At 36.2% G+C, this 18,071-nt stretch overlaps 1 protein-coding gene and 1 long non-coding RNA gene across 2 annotated transcripts in view; one reads left to right on the forward strand and one right to left on the reverse strand.

Moving 5' to 3' along the window:
• VEGFC (vascular endothelial growth factor C) overlaps nt 1–18,071 on the reverse strand; it is a 69,708-nt gene that overhangs the window by 9,457 nt on the left and 42,180 nt on the right. Inside the window, 2 exon segments of the mRNA XM_015624651.3 lie at nt 5,791–5,981; nt 7,945–8,158. Coding sequence (XP_015480137.2) covers nt 5,791–5,981; nt 7,945–8,158 — 405 coding nt within the window.
• Nucleotides 6,918–8,276, forward strand: LOC117244231. The gene is made up of 2 exons (XR_004496904.1): nt 6,918–7,837; nt 7,952–8,276. It is a non-coding gene; the product is annotated as an uncharacterized LOC117244231 (long non-coding RNA).

Below are 18,071 nucleotides of genomic sequence, written 5' to 3' on the forward strand. Positions count from 1 at the left end.
GTGAGTCTGAAAGGACCTAACTGCAGCTGGAAAGCAAGTGCATGTTCTTCCTGTATTCTTGCAGTAGATCAATTTGTCATGGTGCAAAGCATAGCAGACTCCAGACCACTGGGGATGGCAGCATAGGACAGCTGCTACATTTCCACAGAACCTAAAAGAGGTAGGTCCCTGCCCAACTGTCCTATTCAGCTTCAGGAGATCGCTGATAGAAATTTCACACAAACAGCTGAGATGTATCAATCATGGTAATGGAAATGATGGTGAACGTGAATTAATTAACATTTATCCTTCCATTAAAGTTGTGAATGGTATCAGTTTGGAGATGAACATTGCTAACAACTATTCCCATCAACACTTCAGTGGTGCAGTGAGAAAAAGGTATAGTTAAACAATATAAAGGTAGACTAGCCTTCCTTGACCTCCACAAATTACCTCCAGCTTGTTCAAATAAATTCTCTTAATAGTAATGTATTTTATATCACCCAAGAGTTGCTACTGTTTATTCAATGAAACTATTTAAGTGAATAAACTCTCAACATGCATAAGTTATGTTTGAATCCTCATCTAAGTAAAACATTTCAGGCTATGTAAAACTGACCATAAGCAATACTTCATGCTTTTGATAACATATACAATTTAATTTTTGCTCACCTTCCTCATCCACCAGAACAATAAGCTCAACATCTGCTGTCACTACAGGGCATGTCTGGCAACATTTAACAGTCAAATATCAATACCTAGAAAGGATATTTCTATGAAAAATACCTCATAACATCTATGTATGAGGCTGGTTTTCAATTATTTTTCTGGCACCATTGTTTGCTGTGGCTACTATTGCTGGCACCCACATGGCCCAAATGGTAATTCTTCTTGGAGACCAAATAACTTATATTTCTGTTTGAACTCTCATTCTCTAAAAGATTGGATTTACTGCATTCTTAGAAGCCCAAATCTTCTCTTCCTTTCCAACTTTAAATTATAATAAAAACCAGATTAACTCACTCTAAAGGGAAAAGCTATTTCCTTTAGGTACCAATGCCTAAAGACAGCTATTCAGTACCAAAGACTACAACAAATGAGCTTCAGTCCCCAGAGGAACGTAAGATCTGATAGCAGTAGGGATTAGAGAAGTCTTCAAAAAGTGGAGAGTTTCTATTGCTCTGAAAAATGTTAGTAGTTATAATAAATAAAACAGCAATTTAGAAGTATTTCTCCAGTCAGAGGCAAATATAAGAAAAAATAGGCTCAACTTATCCATGCTGTCCTTTATCTTTTTGCCACCAACACTGCATTATCATGAAACCAGTGGAAAGCAACAACAGAAGCAATAAGTGATTGTATAACTAAAAAGTAATAAATATTACAACAAAAAACCAACCAATCAAAAAAACCCAAAAAAACCCACACCCACATAATCAAAAAGCTCTGTCCTCCTCCAGAGAAGCTGCTAATTGTAAACATAAATCAGTAATACATTGTTAACCTCAGATTACAGCACATATTAACAGAAGCTTTGTGTAACTGAAGAACAATTGAGAGCCATAAATAATTAACGCACTTCATATGAATTCAACACCTGCCATTCAGCCAGTCTAAGGCTGTTTTATCACAGAGAGCCAGATGGCAGGTCTTCCAGTCTTTTGCATCATTTCTAGGGTTTCTCTTCCAAGTGCTGTCCAGAATCTAGAACTTAATATGATTTTGAACTTAGGAAAAAAAAAAAAACCTAGAAAAAAAGAAAAAATCTAACAGGAGATGGAAATCTCTGAATGTGTTGACAAAAAGTGTTATCAGAACTCCTGAAAAAAAACAATTTTCCATTAATTCCTTCTCTCTGATCCTTAGAATCACAGAATGGTTTGGTTTGGAAAGGACCTTAGAGATCAACTAATTAGAGCCCTTCTGCCATGGGCAGACACCTTTCCTTAGAGCAGGTTACTAAAAGCCCCAAAATTTTGATCCATGGCTTTGAAGGCTTCTTCTTTACACTAGATTTCATGGCATACTTACCAGAAAAACTGAGGCTTTTTATACAAAGTATTTCTTTGCTTCAGTGGCTAAATTAATTTATTCAGCACTGTCATCGTATGTGCCAATAACCATTGTATCAGTGCACATAAAATTATTATTATGCTTACTGCCTTCTGAAATATATCAAAATTGTTATTATGTGGGAAGGCCACCATTCTAGACACTTTTCAAATACAGGATTTATGTATGTTTTTTCCCCAAAAATTTACATTAATTACCCCGTATTCTTCTTATGGCTTGTGGTTTATTTTGGCAAGTTTCTCTTAAACTGATTGAGCCTAAGTTTCCATCACTTGTGATTTTTGTACTTTCCAAAGTGTCAGTAAGGCCAGCCAAATATAACCAGTGTAACACAGTACAATGTGTCTAAAGAGTTTTTTAAACTAAGGACATAAGACTGATTTCAAAACTAAACATCTCTATATTGAAAAGAATAAAAATAAACTATTTGAGAAATGGCACGTTATCATTATGTTACTGTTGAACTTTCTTGTAAAACTATTTCAAGGTTTATGTGGGATGAAACAATAGGTACGTAATACAATAAATCCATATTTATTTAATATGCTTGGGTTCCTTATTCTATCTTTTTCTATTTTATCTTTATTCTTTCTTTTCCCAGAAATATTAACGAAAAACATTTGGAACTTATATATCTCCCACTATTAAAAGTATGTACTATATCACTGTAATTAACAGAAAAGTGCACGGGAAAAAGTAGAAATGGTAATGTTGAAAATGGTGGAATATTCTTGTGGTGTATCTCTGAATTGTGAAAAAGATCACCACATAGATCCCAAAATGGGCAAAAAATTTCAAGCTATTAACTTGTTTCCTGTGAGAAAATCTCCTCTAAATCTAATTTTGATCTGCTTGGATAGATGTTTTCCCTTGAGGGACTATAACTGTAACCGTGAAACAAGATGATTTAGGACCTTTACACAAAGTGATCATAAAGAAGCCAAAAAAATGTCCCTCCTGACAGCCAAGAAGGAGAATGGGATGAAACAGCTCTTTGACATCTGCCCTCTGCTTCCCTTCAGCCTATTAGCAAGTGCCTATAGGTGGGGCATAAAATAGTGCTGCTGAAGGACAGGCTGTAGCTGCAACACGTAGCTCCACAATCTTTGTTAGCACTGTTGAATTATTTGTGCCCTGGAAACAGAGAACAGCTGCTTGATAACAAATTAGAGAAAAAACCCAAACAACCACACCAAAGAATGAAAACCCAACCAGTCACATTTCCCACATATCCTTACTAGAAAAGCCACCACTTACAAACTGGGCTACTGCAGTCAGGAGAGGATCTACTGCAGTTTGTGAATTAGCCTAGAGAGTCTTCAAATACTGTCATAGATCTTGTAGTGTATCTTAAGAAGTTGTCTCATATCTAAATTCTGGTTGTATAAACACCCCTTAGCAACTACAAAAAAGGGTTTGGGGAAAAACTGTATTAAAAACAACGCAGAATACTTTTGTACTTTTCTCCCAATAAAGTAGATAGAAAGGAGGAACGTGGCCTGAACTAGAAAACAATTGACCCTGCTCTGGACCACCACTATGTTCCACAAGGCAATCTGGGAACATCTGACCTGGTCCATTCTCCTGGAAATCAATTATTTGCCCTCTATAAAAATAATTTCTGTGCTTAGTTCTTTTATTTTTAATTAATTTTGATGAAAGCTGATATAATCTTGCTTTATATTTTAATGTCTGGAACCAATGTTAGAGCTTGCCCTCACAGTAAGAACTCCAGCTGAAAAATTAATTTCCCATTAAGCACTTTTTCTGCAGGGCGAACAGTATGAAGTTATCTTATGGAGTTTATGCATAAAAAATAAAGCTAAAAATTGTTGAATTATGAGAAAACTCTTTGTTATCATTTTTCAGGAAGTAAGAGAAACTGTGGTGAAAATAGATGTGTATGGTACCTTAATTCCACAGAAGGCCTTGAATCCAATATTTTTCTCTTCCTAACTCTCATGTAAACTCTCAGAGTAAACTCTGGTCACATCATTTTAAAAAATCTGAGATGGTGACACATATAGCTATAGGTCTGTTCCTTTATTAAGGGCTTTTTAAAAACTGCATTCTGTCAAGGACCAGATAAAACTGGAAATCAGATGCAAGACAAAAAACTCATAGATACAATTGCTTGCTTTTACAGAATAAGAAAACAAAACATTGTTATTGCCTATTCTTTCTAATAAGACCTTTAAGATCTTCCTTTTCAGAGGCTCTCAAATCTTTAACTACTCCTGCCATATCATCACCAATAACATCAAGAATTTCAAAAGGAAACTCATTGCTAAACTTGTTCTACTGGGTAAAAAAGTTACCTCACTTGATAGATGTGAACAGTAAGATGAAGAGAAAGACATGATTTAGTCCAAACTGACATAGTGCTCAAAAACTAGGAAATCTGTGTTATGTGGAACAGCTCTCTCTGTGATGAGAATTATTTGTTTTGGCAAACTAAACTTTACAGATATGTGGAAAAAAAAAATAGTCCCATTTCTTGGGTTTTAAAATTAAAAATATATTTGCACCTTTCAAGCAAGTGGAATTGAGACAATGGTTTCTCCTAATAATGAGAAAAACAGTAAGGCTTGAACAAAGTCAAAGTAGTAGTTGGCCTCATCTAAGCTATTTGAGTTACATTATTCCTGTGCTGCATGGTTGTCTCCCAGTAAGCTAAATTTAGGATTGAAAATTCTTCAATGGATGTACCATTTCAGACAGACAGATTTGGTGAGAATAATGGCAGAAAATGCACTCTACAAAATTAACAGGTTTTTGCTGTTTTCTTTACATTCCCTTTTCTTAATTCACCCTGAAAATCTTAGAGCATATCATACCACTAAGAAGTTTTATGGTAAGGGAGTGACATTTCTAAGGGCTTCAGTTTCATAACTGGCTATACAGTTTTTGGTCTTCATTATAAATACATACTGCATCTTCAGCTACATGAACCCTCTTGAAAAAGAAACTAAGATTTACACTAAAAAGTGAAAAAGCCCACAACCAACAAAAACCAGCTACTATAATAACAGGAAAATACCCTAGGAATGGTTTTAAGTATGACTATTTTTACATGATTTTTGAGGGAAATATTGAAAGATAATTGTGATAATTCCTGTATCTACTTAGAATAATGTGGTATGTGCTGCTTTAAAGTCAGCTCACAGTCTCAGTGCATGATCTCTGCATATTCCTACCTGATCACTAACCCTGAACTTAAGAACACAACCTGCACATACACCTGGAAGAAGATGCATTACAACAAAACAAATAGGTGCATAATGCTAATATGTCTTAATATGGTATAACACCCTTCCCTAAAAGGCTTTATTTGAAAAATGTATCCTGTCTGTACATGTCCTGTAGCAGTCTACACTAATAAAATTACAGGCTAGTTCTCTACTGAGTGCATGCCCCATTACAGCCATAAGGCAGAAGGAAAAAAATAAGAAAAAAAAGAGAGAGAGAGAGAATTAAGTTTCATGGATAATCTCAAAATTAAGAATGGAAGAATGGGACATCAAAATTTATTTTGTCCCCTGAAAAATAAAAATATTTTGGGGAAAAGAGCGTTAAACACATTTTTTCCAGGCAGTAGTGTCTTCAGCTGTTTTTTCTGTACATTTTGGAATCAACTATTTCCTTTGTTATAGTAGAAATGAGAAGGTTTAAAATATGCATGACCATAAATGCATTTGCAAGGAGTACATGAACGGTAATAAAAGAGTGAGAACTTACTGTCTTGCTGATGTAATTTGTGCTGATATTCATACACTGAAGTCCTTCACTATTGCAGCAACCTCCACATCTGTAGATGGATACACATGGGGGTTTAAAGAAGGTGTTTGTAGTTGCTCCAAACTCTTTTCCCACATCCACACACACTTCACGTGGCATGCACTGAGTTTTTCTCCATTCAGTATCAATACCTGCCAAGTTACAGGGAATTTCATATGTTATAAATAACTGTTTAAAGTCAAAACTATCCTGCAGTAAATTAGGATTCCTTTTTAAACTTCAAAACCAGAATATGAATTTCTAGAGTCACACCCTTCAGTCAGTGAAACACACATCTCTCTATGTTACCTTCTTGCTGATTTTTCTTCTTCACAGGGACATGATATATCATCATGGAGCAGATGAAAAGTCAAAGTGGAGCTTAAAGGGAACCTAACAGGCAGGGGAGACCTTAAAGCACAGAATCATAGCCTGGCTTGTGTTGGGAAGGACCTTTAAAGTTCACCTAGTCCAACCCCCTTGTAATGGACAAGGACATCTTCAAGCAGATCAGGTTACTCAGAGCCCCATCCAAACTTGAATGACCTTGAATGCTTCAAGGGATGCATCACCTCACTGGGCAACCTGTCACAGTAAATCACCAGCCTTACTATAAAGTTTCTCCCCTTTATCAAGTATAAATCTACTTTCTTTAGTTTAAAATTATTACCCTTGTCCTAAAACAACAGGACCTGCTAAAACATCTCTCCTCATCTTTCTTACAGACCTTCTTTAGGTTCTGGAAGGCTGCTATAAGAACTCCTGGGACTCTTCTCCAGGCTGAGCAGGCCCAGCTCTCTCAGCCCATCTTCACAGAAGAAGTGCTCCAGCCCTCAGAACATCCTCACAGCTCTCTCCTGAAACTGCTCCAACAATTCCACATCCTTCTGGTGTTGGGGGCCCCTGAGCTGGACACTGTGGACACAGTACTGCAGATGGGGTCTCACTAGAGCAAAGGGAGGGATGCAGTCACCTCCCTCAAACTGTTGGCCAGCAGCTAAAGCTCTACATGTCCTTTCTTCACCTGGGTCAAGCCTCATCTTCAGTAAAGTCTGAACTTCAGTACTACACACTTCTGCAAAGTAATTTTAACCAGCCCCACACAGCATTTCGTTTGGATATATTAGAATATTAAATTTTATACATTTAATGTATATACTTTAAATTAATTTAAATACATGTTTAGTTTGTTAACTAGAAGGGTATAATTTAAAGCAAAAGCTTACTCTTTAACAATTATGTGCAGCATGTGATTTAATCTGATGGATGATTTTTGTGCCCAATTATCCACACAAATTTGGGCAAAGACTCGTGTTATACAGAATTTTTCTAAATATAATCTTACACTAAACAGCCCTGAGACTTGCAGCTGTACATGTCCCTTTATTCCTTTTTGGCACTAGATTTTGGTAAGCTATTCAACAAAAATGGAAATTTTGCGTTATGTGTATTTTAAACTCTCCATTAAGGTATATGATTTCCAATATTATGTCAAAAAATATACCTGCTATAAATCCTGCATTTCTCTGCCTACAAGCACTTGCTTAAACTGCAAGTTAATATATTTTCATCCAAGCTATCTGAAACACTGAAAGGTATTCAAACACATTGGTTTGAAAACTGCTTTGCTTGTTTTAGCACAACATCATTACAACTATCCTCTGTGACAGGAAAATGTTTCAGGTGGATTATTTGGCGCTCCACAGCCATAATGCCAAAGAGAAGAAAGCATTATCAGCCGTGATGCAATTGCAGAAAATGAGAAGAAATAGTTCAATTAATCCAACTATTAGCATCCTCTTTGCTTTCTACAAAATTGTTACAGCCTCTACAAAGCAGGATTCCTTATACTTGAAGGCAAGCACTTCACTTTCTCTACTGAGCTGAGAAAGCACTTTCTTACAATGGACATACCTAAAATACGTCTGTAGAGTGATTTGATTCATTATGAAAGGCTGACTATCAAACACTTTATATTATAGACAACATGTCCTCTCAAACTGCCGAGGTTGGTTTACTGACAATGCTTAGCTTTTAAATATTTTTGACACAACTGAAAAACCTTCAGATTTTCATTTATTGTGTGTTGGAACACAGATTGTGTCCTGTACTTACTTTTCAGGATCTCTGCATTATAGTGCGCTGCGGCAAATTTAATGGAATCATCTGATCTCGTGTCAAAGCTGGAGTGTTCCCTGTTGTGCTGCCAACCTCCTCTCCTCAACTGACATTTGAACATTTTCCAGTATTCTGGGTAAAGTACTGTCATGAGTTCATCCACACTGGACACAGACCGCAACTGCTCTTCCAGGTCTTTGCTTCCATGAGCCTGTCAAAGTAACGTGCAAGATTAATTACTTTCTCTAGTACACAAGGTATGCTGGAAACTAGCCTGAAAAACAACTCATACGTTTTAAAATAAAGGGATCCTCATTATAAAAACTGCATCTGTCAGTCATTGCCAACATTACTATATTGACAAATAATAAAATGTTTTGCTTCCTCCAGCACTTCTTTATCACCCTTGTAGTTAAAAATATCTGTGTAAGAAAAGAGCTATAGAATTAAGCCCATACAAACACAGTTTGAAGATTATAAACCATGCATTTTTATCCTGGAAAGATAAGTTTTTGCGATAAAATTTTGAATGCTTAAACCCCAAAATATTTAAATAATATGCATGTTATTTAATATCATATACTCCTAAAGTAACACCCAGTTTTTCCCATTTTCCCTTAGTCCCAGAAAATCTAAACACACCCAGAAATGCAAAACCAGTTAAAAAAAACCCAACCAAACAAAACACCAAACCAAGAAACTAATTCATGTTATTTAGTACATTTCTAGGGAAAAACTTAATAAGCAAATTCTATTATAAAACATTAATCTTTAAATCAGTAGGAAATGAGGACTTTGGTACCTTGAAGTAACTAAACCTCACACTCCCTTTCTGTTTCAGGAGTAGACTTAAATCCTGTAATCTCGCTTTCTTATTCTCTGGCCCTTACACAAACTCTTTGCAATTACAATTTTCTAAATGACTGAGATTTACATTCCAGTTTATCACTTATCAGGAAGAATCTTGTTTCTCTTAGATGAAACATACTGCATCAAAAGACTGGTGTTTATTCCCTGCCCACCTTTCTCATTGATGAATTGCTGAATTCCCAAAGGGAAGGGCAGAATGGAGAAGGAAGAGTATTGAAGAACCTTTAGCCACCTTCTCAGCCTAGATGGCCCTTAGATGGCAGTATGAGACACGAAATATAGAGGTACACTTTGTACAAAATGCATCAACTGGCTGGAGACTCTGAAGTTTCCTACAAAACTGTTGCTCTACTCAAAAAACTACCAGGCTGTAAGGGTGTAAAACACGTCCCAATGCAGAAATACAAAACTATATGAACTGAAATTTATAATTTCTTATCCAACTCCGCTACTAACAAAAAATAAACTCTTTCAGTTCAATGATTTTGAACATTACGTGAGTAAAACAGGTAGTTTAGAATGATCCCACCTGAATCAAAACAGCTCCATGTCTCACAAACAACTATGAGGGTATAAAATGGCATGTTTGGTTGCATCCTTATCTGGTGTCAAATACAGCAGAAACACCTCAGGACAGGGCAAATTCACAGAACTCATTTCTGTACATACAATCATATACAGAACTACAGAGGGAACTGAAGGGGATGAGGCATGGGAATAGGTCACTCAGAGAAGCTGTGGATGTCTGATCCCTGGAATTGTTCAAGGGCAGGCTGGATGTAGCTCTAAGCAACCTGGTGTAATGAAAGATGTACCTGTACATGGCAGGGGACCTGGAGCTAGATGATCTTTAAGGGCCCTTACAAATCAGGCCACTCAGTGATTCTATTATTCTAATATAAATTTAAGATTAATTTTATTTGACAAGGCATTATGAAGTTAAAAAAATGTTTTCACTGAAACCTTGCTAACCACAGTGTCCTTGCAGATGACTTTGTCCTGGGAGGTTCCACCAACCAAGCTATTGTCTCAGAAATGTGCCCATGCAGATGTTCATCTCGCTCCTCGCCACCACTGGAAGGGCTATCCCTGACCCAAGCCATGCATCAAGAAGTTTCCAAGAGCTTTGCCTTCAAATTTAATGCTAACACAGAATTTCACTCCTCACTTCTGCTCTCCTTGCAGCATGCCACTCAGGGTCTCAGTCAGTGGGTCACAGACAAAAATCCCAGCTTAACAAAAATTAATTTGGGTACTCACTGCTTACACCTCTTGAGAGGTGAGAGCACAGAGTTTGAGCACCCTCACTCCTGCCAAACTGTTTTCTGAGGGTGCTGCAGCGCATGGCCCTTGAGTAATGGGAAGCAATTTGCTGCACCAGCACAATGCCAGCGTTGCGGATGCATGTCTGCCACGTGATGGGGATATGCATGGCACAGAGTGTTTATCCTGTCACAAGGCTGGAAGCCAGTCTGTTATATAAAAGGCACAGGAAGAAAACCTGTGCCATCCAGTGCCATCAGCCATCCAGCAGCTGATCCTAGAAAGTCCTAGCAGATCATGGGGTAACATGGAAGGAGAATTCAACCAAAGCTTTGCCACCTTTGATGAATCCTTGAAAGCCTGTACAGCCCACAGTAGACAAAACATTGGCTATTGCTGTTGCAGATATTCAAAGTACAGGCTTAGAGCATCAGGAAAATAAGTAATGAAACTCAATATTATTTTGTTGGTAAAAAGTCAGGCACGAAGCAGGAAAGAGAAATTGTTGAAAATAATGCATGCTGATTAATTCCACTTTGTTCACACAATCAAATCATGTCTTTTCAACTGGACACAAAAAATTTTATACATATATTAAATATGCATGAACAAAATGCAAAATATGAAGAAATTAACGGCTTAAATTAAGCATTGTATCAAACATAATAAAGTATTGCTTTACCCTAGATATTCCATGGGTATAGCACCATATGCCTACAACCTGAGACAAGGCAGCCTTCATTGTGTGTGTAGATTAAGGAAGGAGAGGCTTGAGAGCAGCAGTGTAGAAAAGGACCTGTGGGTCCTGGTTGATGGCAAGTTGAACATGAATCAGCAGTGCCCTGGCTGCCAGGGGAATCACCCATGTCTGGGGTACATCAGGCACAGCATTGCCAGCTGGGAAAGAGAGGGGATTGTCCCTCTCTGCTCTGAGGGGCAGCCCCACCTTGAGTGCTGGGGGCAGTTTTGGGTGCCCCCAATTAAAAAGAAAAAAAGAATCAAGCTATTAAAGAGCATCCAAAGGAGGGCCACAAGGTTGGTGAAGGGTCTGAAGTGACTGAGAACACTTGGTGAGGGGAGACTTCATTGTGGTCTTCAACATCCTCATGAGGAGACGCAGAAGGGCAGACATTGATCTTATCACAAGATCAGGCCATTTCCTCAAATCCTGTCACTGAAGCTGAGTTGGGGGAGGTTTAATTTGGATCCCAGTAAAAGGTTCTTCACCCAGAGGGTGGGTTGGGCACTGGAACAGGCTCCCCGGGGAAGTGGTCACAGCACCAAGGCTGTCTGAGTTCAAGGAGTGTTGGACAATGCTCTCAGGACATTGTGTGACTCTCGAGGCGGTTCTGCACAGAGCCAGGAGTCGGACTTGACTGATCGTGATGGATCCCTTCCAATTCAGTTTATTCTATGATTCTCTGAATACTCAATATAAACAAAGGGAAAACAATTTCTGGAGCAGACATATAAAGTTACTTTAAAAAAAAAAATCATCATTATTGCATCTGAAGTATTTTCTGCTTAGCTTAATAAAGCCATTTGCTTGTAAAGATGGCTTCAATTCAAATTTACACCATGGAAAAAAATTTGATCACTAGAGACTTTTGTTCTCTCCCCTCTTCCAATTTACAAAGAAAAGGAGAAGGAAATTAATATATCTGTACTAAATACACTACACCTAGATACACTTCCCCAGAGTTAGAGAACAAAAAAAAATAGAAAATATATGTTGACTTTTCAATATGCTTACAGTGTTACCTTGAGATACAGATCAACAATTTCTTCCTGTACATCTATGTATTTTTTAACTGCAGCAAATGACTGTCATCTCTGAAAAAAACTGTTTATAAGAACATTTACTTAAGGAACTTGTGATTTAATTTTGTAGAATAGCCAAATGTCTTGTTGACACAAACATCAAATGAAATCTTAAGTTTTGGACGATTATAAGAGTGTGTCCTGCATACAGGATAACCATCAGTTCATTAAGAATTGTCAGAAAGAGTTTCCTATTTTTTAAGAGAAGAATGTATCTGCTTCTGTAAATATAATAGTAGTCTGGCAACATTTTTGCTGCTGTGCGAATTTTGGTAATTTCACAAAAATAGACAGTCTTGGTCCATATCTTTTATTCTTTGCTCTTTCTTAAGTATGCATTGGCTTGTAGTTTAGGACACTGGATTTCCAATGCAAAACAAATTTGAGATTTAAGCACATGTTTAGAATATATGACAACACAAAGAAAGTAACATCGACAAAAATGCACGAGAGATCAGAGGGGTTCTCATTTTTCATTCCTCTTTTGCAAGTGCAGATTACTGAAGTTCAGAAAAAAATATGGCTTGTAGCTGCAATTACTGTCACCAAGCTAGTTATTCCCAAATGTTAAGTTCAAAGGGAGGAAGGAAAAAAAAAAAGTAATAGAACATTAGCACAGGTTGTAATAAGAGCAATTCCATGATTTTTAGGACTCAAGAAAGTCTTTTGATAAATTTAAACAGACTGTTGATTTTCATATAATTACAGAGTGCTCTTGATGAAATTGTGGACTAACTGCTTAATGTTTTACTGGTAATGCATTCTGGGATCTATGTTTAACATTTAGAAGGAAGCAGGAAATAGTGCCAAGAGTGATTGCACAGGAAGGAGTTTTCTCTCTCCCATGGCTTTCTATATTCTTGGCATTTTCAAGTCAATTAAGGGACTGAGATTTGAACTTCTTTGTAATCATCACCACTCCCTTCATAAGTGTTCATCTACATCCTCTGGGTGACCATTCTACAATTTTTTGGTCATTTTTATCTATTATCAATGTTGTCCTGCATGAACACCTGAAAATGCTAGAAGGTATATTCTAGAGAAAAACACTGATTAAACCTTTGACTAACCAAACTGTACAAGATAATAGGTGATATTATGCAAAATGACAACCTAAAAATACAAGTATGAGTGGAGAATACAATAAAGATGCAATTGTCCATTTCATTAATTTCATATTTTTCATGAGGAACAGGGGAAATGTCAAATACATATAAATAAAGGTGTAAAGCTTGATGACAAATGCTCTCTTGCTATTATTTATTTAACTTCAGAATATTTTGTTCTATCAAAGTATGTTTTCCACAATGTGGTTTTCCATTACATGGTATGTCCAGTTTTTCATAAAATTATGGCTTGCAAGGGAAAGGGCATGATACCACATAGGCTCTATATCCATTAACAAAGTCAAAAGTATAATAGATTTTCCATGCATTACATTACTTATCTTTCACATGTCCCTAGTGTTTGCCCCTATTATTAATAACAAAGGTCAGAACACTTAATATTTGGCAGCATGCTTGACACATAATTGATGGTGCAATATGCTGTAATGGTACCTTATGTATCTGTTCTGACTACAGTTGTCAGCTCATTTTCAAGGATTTTGTGGACAATTCTTAATAGGAAAATGCTATCTATAAACCCCTCCATTTTAAGATGCTTATATTATGTATTTATTCATTGACTGAAATGGATTAAAATCATGTATTTAAATCTGAATGTTGAAATTACTTGCAAGCAAATGGAAATATTGCATGAGAAAAGTATTTATAAACACTTCACTTGCATAATAATTTATTGCAATTTTCATGTATTTCAATGCTAGGTTTTTTAGAAGTTGATGCCAGTAAAAAGAAAATGTTCTAATTAAAAATTGTAGTTACAGTTAAGGATTAAATTCAACTTTTATGCCCACTTCTATGACCTTGCTAGAAAAGCCCTGATTTCAATCTCCCATGCACTTATTTGTCACCAGCAAACTTAGATGACTGTAGTTGCAAACTTTTAAGTTACCATTCAATACAGTAACAAAACAGTGCCTTACAGAAGCCAAAGAGTAACAGTGAACATAAATTTTATTTCAAATCACTCCAAGTAAGTAGAAAGACCACTGCAATTAATATGAACTAAATCAAAACATCATGACAACAGAAGAGAGATTAGAATCAGTCTCTGCTCCAGAGTTTACAAAGCACATCAGACTAACATAAGTAAGAATCAAAGTACAAAATAAATAAATAAAATAGTCTGAACTATATTATGTTTTAAGTGACTTCTATTCACTATGGCATTTTAAATACTGAGAATAACATCAGGGAAAGAAAACAAATGGGAGGAGTGAGGGGAGAGAATGTACAAAGTTGATAGGCAAGGAAAAACAAAGTAATTTGGGAAGACATTCAAAAGAGAATTTGCTAAGAAAGAAAAAGACATTGGCTATAAGGATAAACTTAGGACTACAGAAGTTTCACTTCTATACTATAAATCATGTCTTTTTTTTCTCTTGTTTTGACCATTTTTCTAAAGGAAGATGCATAAACTGCTAGAAAATCATCCTAGGCTTATACTATTTAACTCCTCCTGTTTATGAGTATAAGTATTTAAGGCGGGGTAGTAGGCAATGCAAAATTTCCATGTTAAGGGAAATTCAATTTTATGCATGTCAGCATTTTTAGGGAATATTTTATTTAGATATTCTTAGAAAATGCTGCAATATATATCAAAGTTTATAGATTTGCACAAAGGTACTTACGTTAAGTCCTTTAGTCAAACATTTAGCTGCTGCTGAGGTTCTGAAAAATGCTTCTTGGCTGGTACTTACTCTTCAAGTACCTGCATTCCTCAGTGGTTCTCAACCCTCACTAAAAAAATGCCAGGACTTTGATATATTCAATGGGAATTACTTATGAAAGTACCCTTTTTTTAATCTGAGTTTGAGTTCCCTGGGAAGAGGAGAGAAAAGAAAAAAAATTCTAGTTGCTTTCTGGAGCATCTCCATAGGCTGTTGACTGATTGCTTTAGAAACTCATTTTGGACAGCCAGTTCTCACAGGTCTCTACAAACTTGGGCAATTAATACCATTCCTAACTAACAGAGAGCAGTTTTCAGAACAGGATTTGTGGCACCTTAGCTAGACTCTTTTTTGGAAGCAATTTCGCAACTAGATGATAGTATCAGGAAAGGTTTTGTTCTCACACACTTCAGCCTGATCTTTAAAATCTGCATTGTTCCAAAGCAGCAGTCTTCAGTGTTCCTAAATCTCTGCAGACTATTTCTAGGAGGATAGCAAATTGTAATTGAAAAATAAAATACAAAAATCAAACCCATTATCAATAGACTTAATTCACTATTCAGGAGCTTTCACTAGATAAGCCTACAAAAAGGTCAAAGGCTGCAGATATGTGGGATAACCATTTGCTGTCTAAGTGAAGCTGCATCTGGATTGTTTAATTCATTCAAGGGCTTGTACTGAAGCTTCCAGCTAGAATTACAGATAGATTTGGAATCAATAAGGATTTGGATTATTGCTGCTGAAAGGCTTACATCTGATTAAATCTTGGAGACATCAGGCAACACAATCTGTACAAGATGAGATTTGTCTGTTTTCTTGGTCATCGGCTGCTCCAGTGGCGACAAACGTGTGGAGAGCCATGCATGACCAGATGCATGACTAGAAGAAAGGGGAAGCCCTTTGTAAGTAAAAAACACTTGGAAAGTGAAAATAAAGGACAGCACTCTGATGATTGCTGGGATATGAATGTGATCAACAGACACAGAGCCCTGCCAGAAAGGAGACAACTAACACAATGAGAATGCCAGTGCCCTCTGCAGCCCAGCCACTGCAGCCAGCAAGGTTCTGGTGCTGACTCTGTGTGCTCTGTCTACATGACTTCTGGGATGCTGTCACATGGCAGTTCTGAATGGCAGTAGAATTTGACACATTATAAAACTATTGTTCATTTTGAAGTTGCTTTTAAGCAACTTTTAACATTTTAACATTTAACATCTAACATTGACAAAAACAAAGCACACAAATCTGAAAAGAAAAACTCATACTACTACTAGAAATCCTCCTTATTATAAGATCCTTCTCAGAGAAAGATAAAATGCCAGTTAAAATAAAATGCCAGTAAAATACCTTGCAACCTCTTGTTTTCCTTTCAGCATCCACGTGTATCCCATCAAAATATGTACAAAAGAATAAATTATCATGCCTTTCAAAGAAGGTTGCTTATTCTGTCTTTGCTTAGCTTCCACTAAAAAAAAAATTTCCACACAAAGCTTTCCACTTTGCATTGCTTTTATTAACAACTACCATTAGCTTTCTCAAAAAATATCAAATGTAGCATCCTTTTTTGAAGAAAATTATTATCATGGTAGCACTGCAATGAGCTGCCATTATTGAGCAAGTCTAACACCAGCAGTGAGAATTAAAAACTTCCTCAGTATCAAGTTCCTAAGTGGGGAGGTAAGGGGCAGCCCCTTCATTTTAATTTCAATGCCAGCACAATGAGACACTGCTTGATCCAGTACCTGTGCTACATGAATACATCCCAGGTCTTAATTAGTCAGTGAGTAGGAGTTCTGGCTATGTATCAAGGGACTGGCTTCAAGAAAACAGTAGGTAGTTTTTAAATCATGTTTTCTATTCTACAGATCAATCATTCATAAAAGAAGGTTTCACTAAGGGCAAGAATAACAAATTGCATATCTATAAGAATTTTTCTGAGTTATGCTGAACACATAGGTCCTCACTGTGATGAGACTAGTTTTTAAATCAACACCTTTATTATTCTTGAATTTTTGAAAATGTAGTCACTTATAGGAGGGAAAAATTGCATGAATACATCATGTCTTATCATTGTTGAATAATTTCTCTCACTATTAACTAACTTACCTTTTTACTAAGTTTTTTAAATCACTATTTGAAACACTGAGAAAACATAATTAATCCATGGTCTAAATATTTAGCAACAGGTCGCAGAAATTTCTTGAATTAGTTATACTTTCAAAAGGGTTCATAAAACAAATAATTTCATAAGCTATGAAACTAGATCATTGAATTTCAAAGACAAACTTGAACTTTATTCCTAAACAAATGTCTTAATCTAAAAGGACGTGATTTGTTTTGTTAAACAAATCTTGCACAGTTTACAGATCTGTACAAAATTATTAATTACAAGACCACCTACTTTGTCACTATTTAAAAATATATTCCAGCCATAAACACAACACACTACTTAAAATTCAACAAAGAGCTAAAGAAAAATGAGTAAGCTATAACACAGTAATTCTATTTTTTAAAAAAGAAATCTTAGTTTTAAATTATTGCAAACAGGTTTTGTATACATGAAAGAGGAAAGAGAAAGTGCCTCAGAAACCTGTGCATTTTATTATATTTTAGGGTTTCTAAGTATATGCCATTAAATTATTATTGGTTTATGCTATTGAGCATCATGTTTTTTCAGTTAATTTGACACAAGTCTATTTAATAAACCAAAGTAACACACCAGATTAACATATCAGACAGGTTTGGAAACTAAGGTATTAAACTGTGAGATTTCATTAATAAAAAAAGTAGCAGAAGAAGATTTTATTTTTGTTATCAAGCTATTACTGTAATATTTTATGTAAAGGATCTTTGCTAATCCAGGCAAAAGGAAGAGTTCATCTGAATTTTTTTAGCCTGAGTAGGTATACAATTCAGAGGACCTGCTACCCACAACCCGCTTGTGCCTAACCTGGTAATTTGTGTGGGAAATTTGTTCTACTCTGAATTCTGAATGAAACACCCTTTGGACCACAATGTTACAGATAAGTTACGCAGAGACAAACCCATTAGTTTAGGCATTCAGACTGTAATACTTCTTTTCCCTGACTGGCTAACTTCATTCCAAACTACAGTATAAAAGTCAGTAGTTCTGTGGAGCTGTCACATCTGTTCTGAACGATGGGGAGGAAAAAATTTATAAAAAACCAAAACCCAGGGTCTTTGATCACAAAAAGAGAAATCACGCTTGTGTATCACTAAATGAGAAAGCTTATTGCACCATGTAAAAACTGACAGGTATTAAGAGATTTGCCAGCAAGCCATGAGAGATAGAGTAAGGCAAATGAAACCTTGAGAATGGCAAATCCAAGAACTAAATTGAGACTTGGTGACAATT

Source organism: Parus major, chromosome 4 (genome assembly GCF_001522545.3).
Source record: "Parus major isolate Abel chromosome 4, Parus_major1.1, whole genome shotgun sequence".
In the NCBI taxonomy this organism is placed as follows: domain Eukaryota; kingdom Metazoa; phylum Chordata; class Aves; order Passeriformes; family Paridae; genus Parus; species Parus major.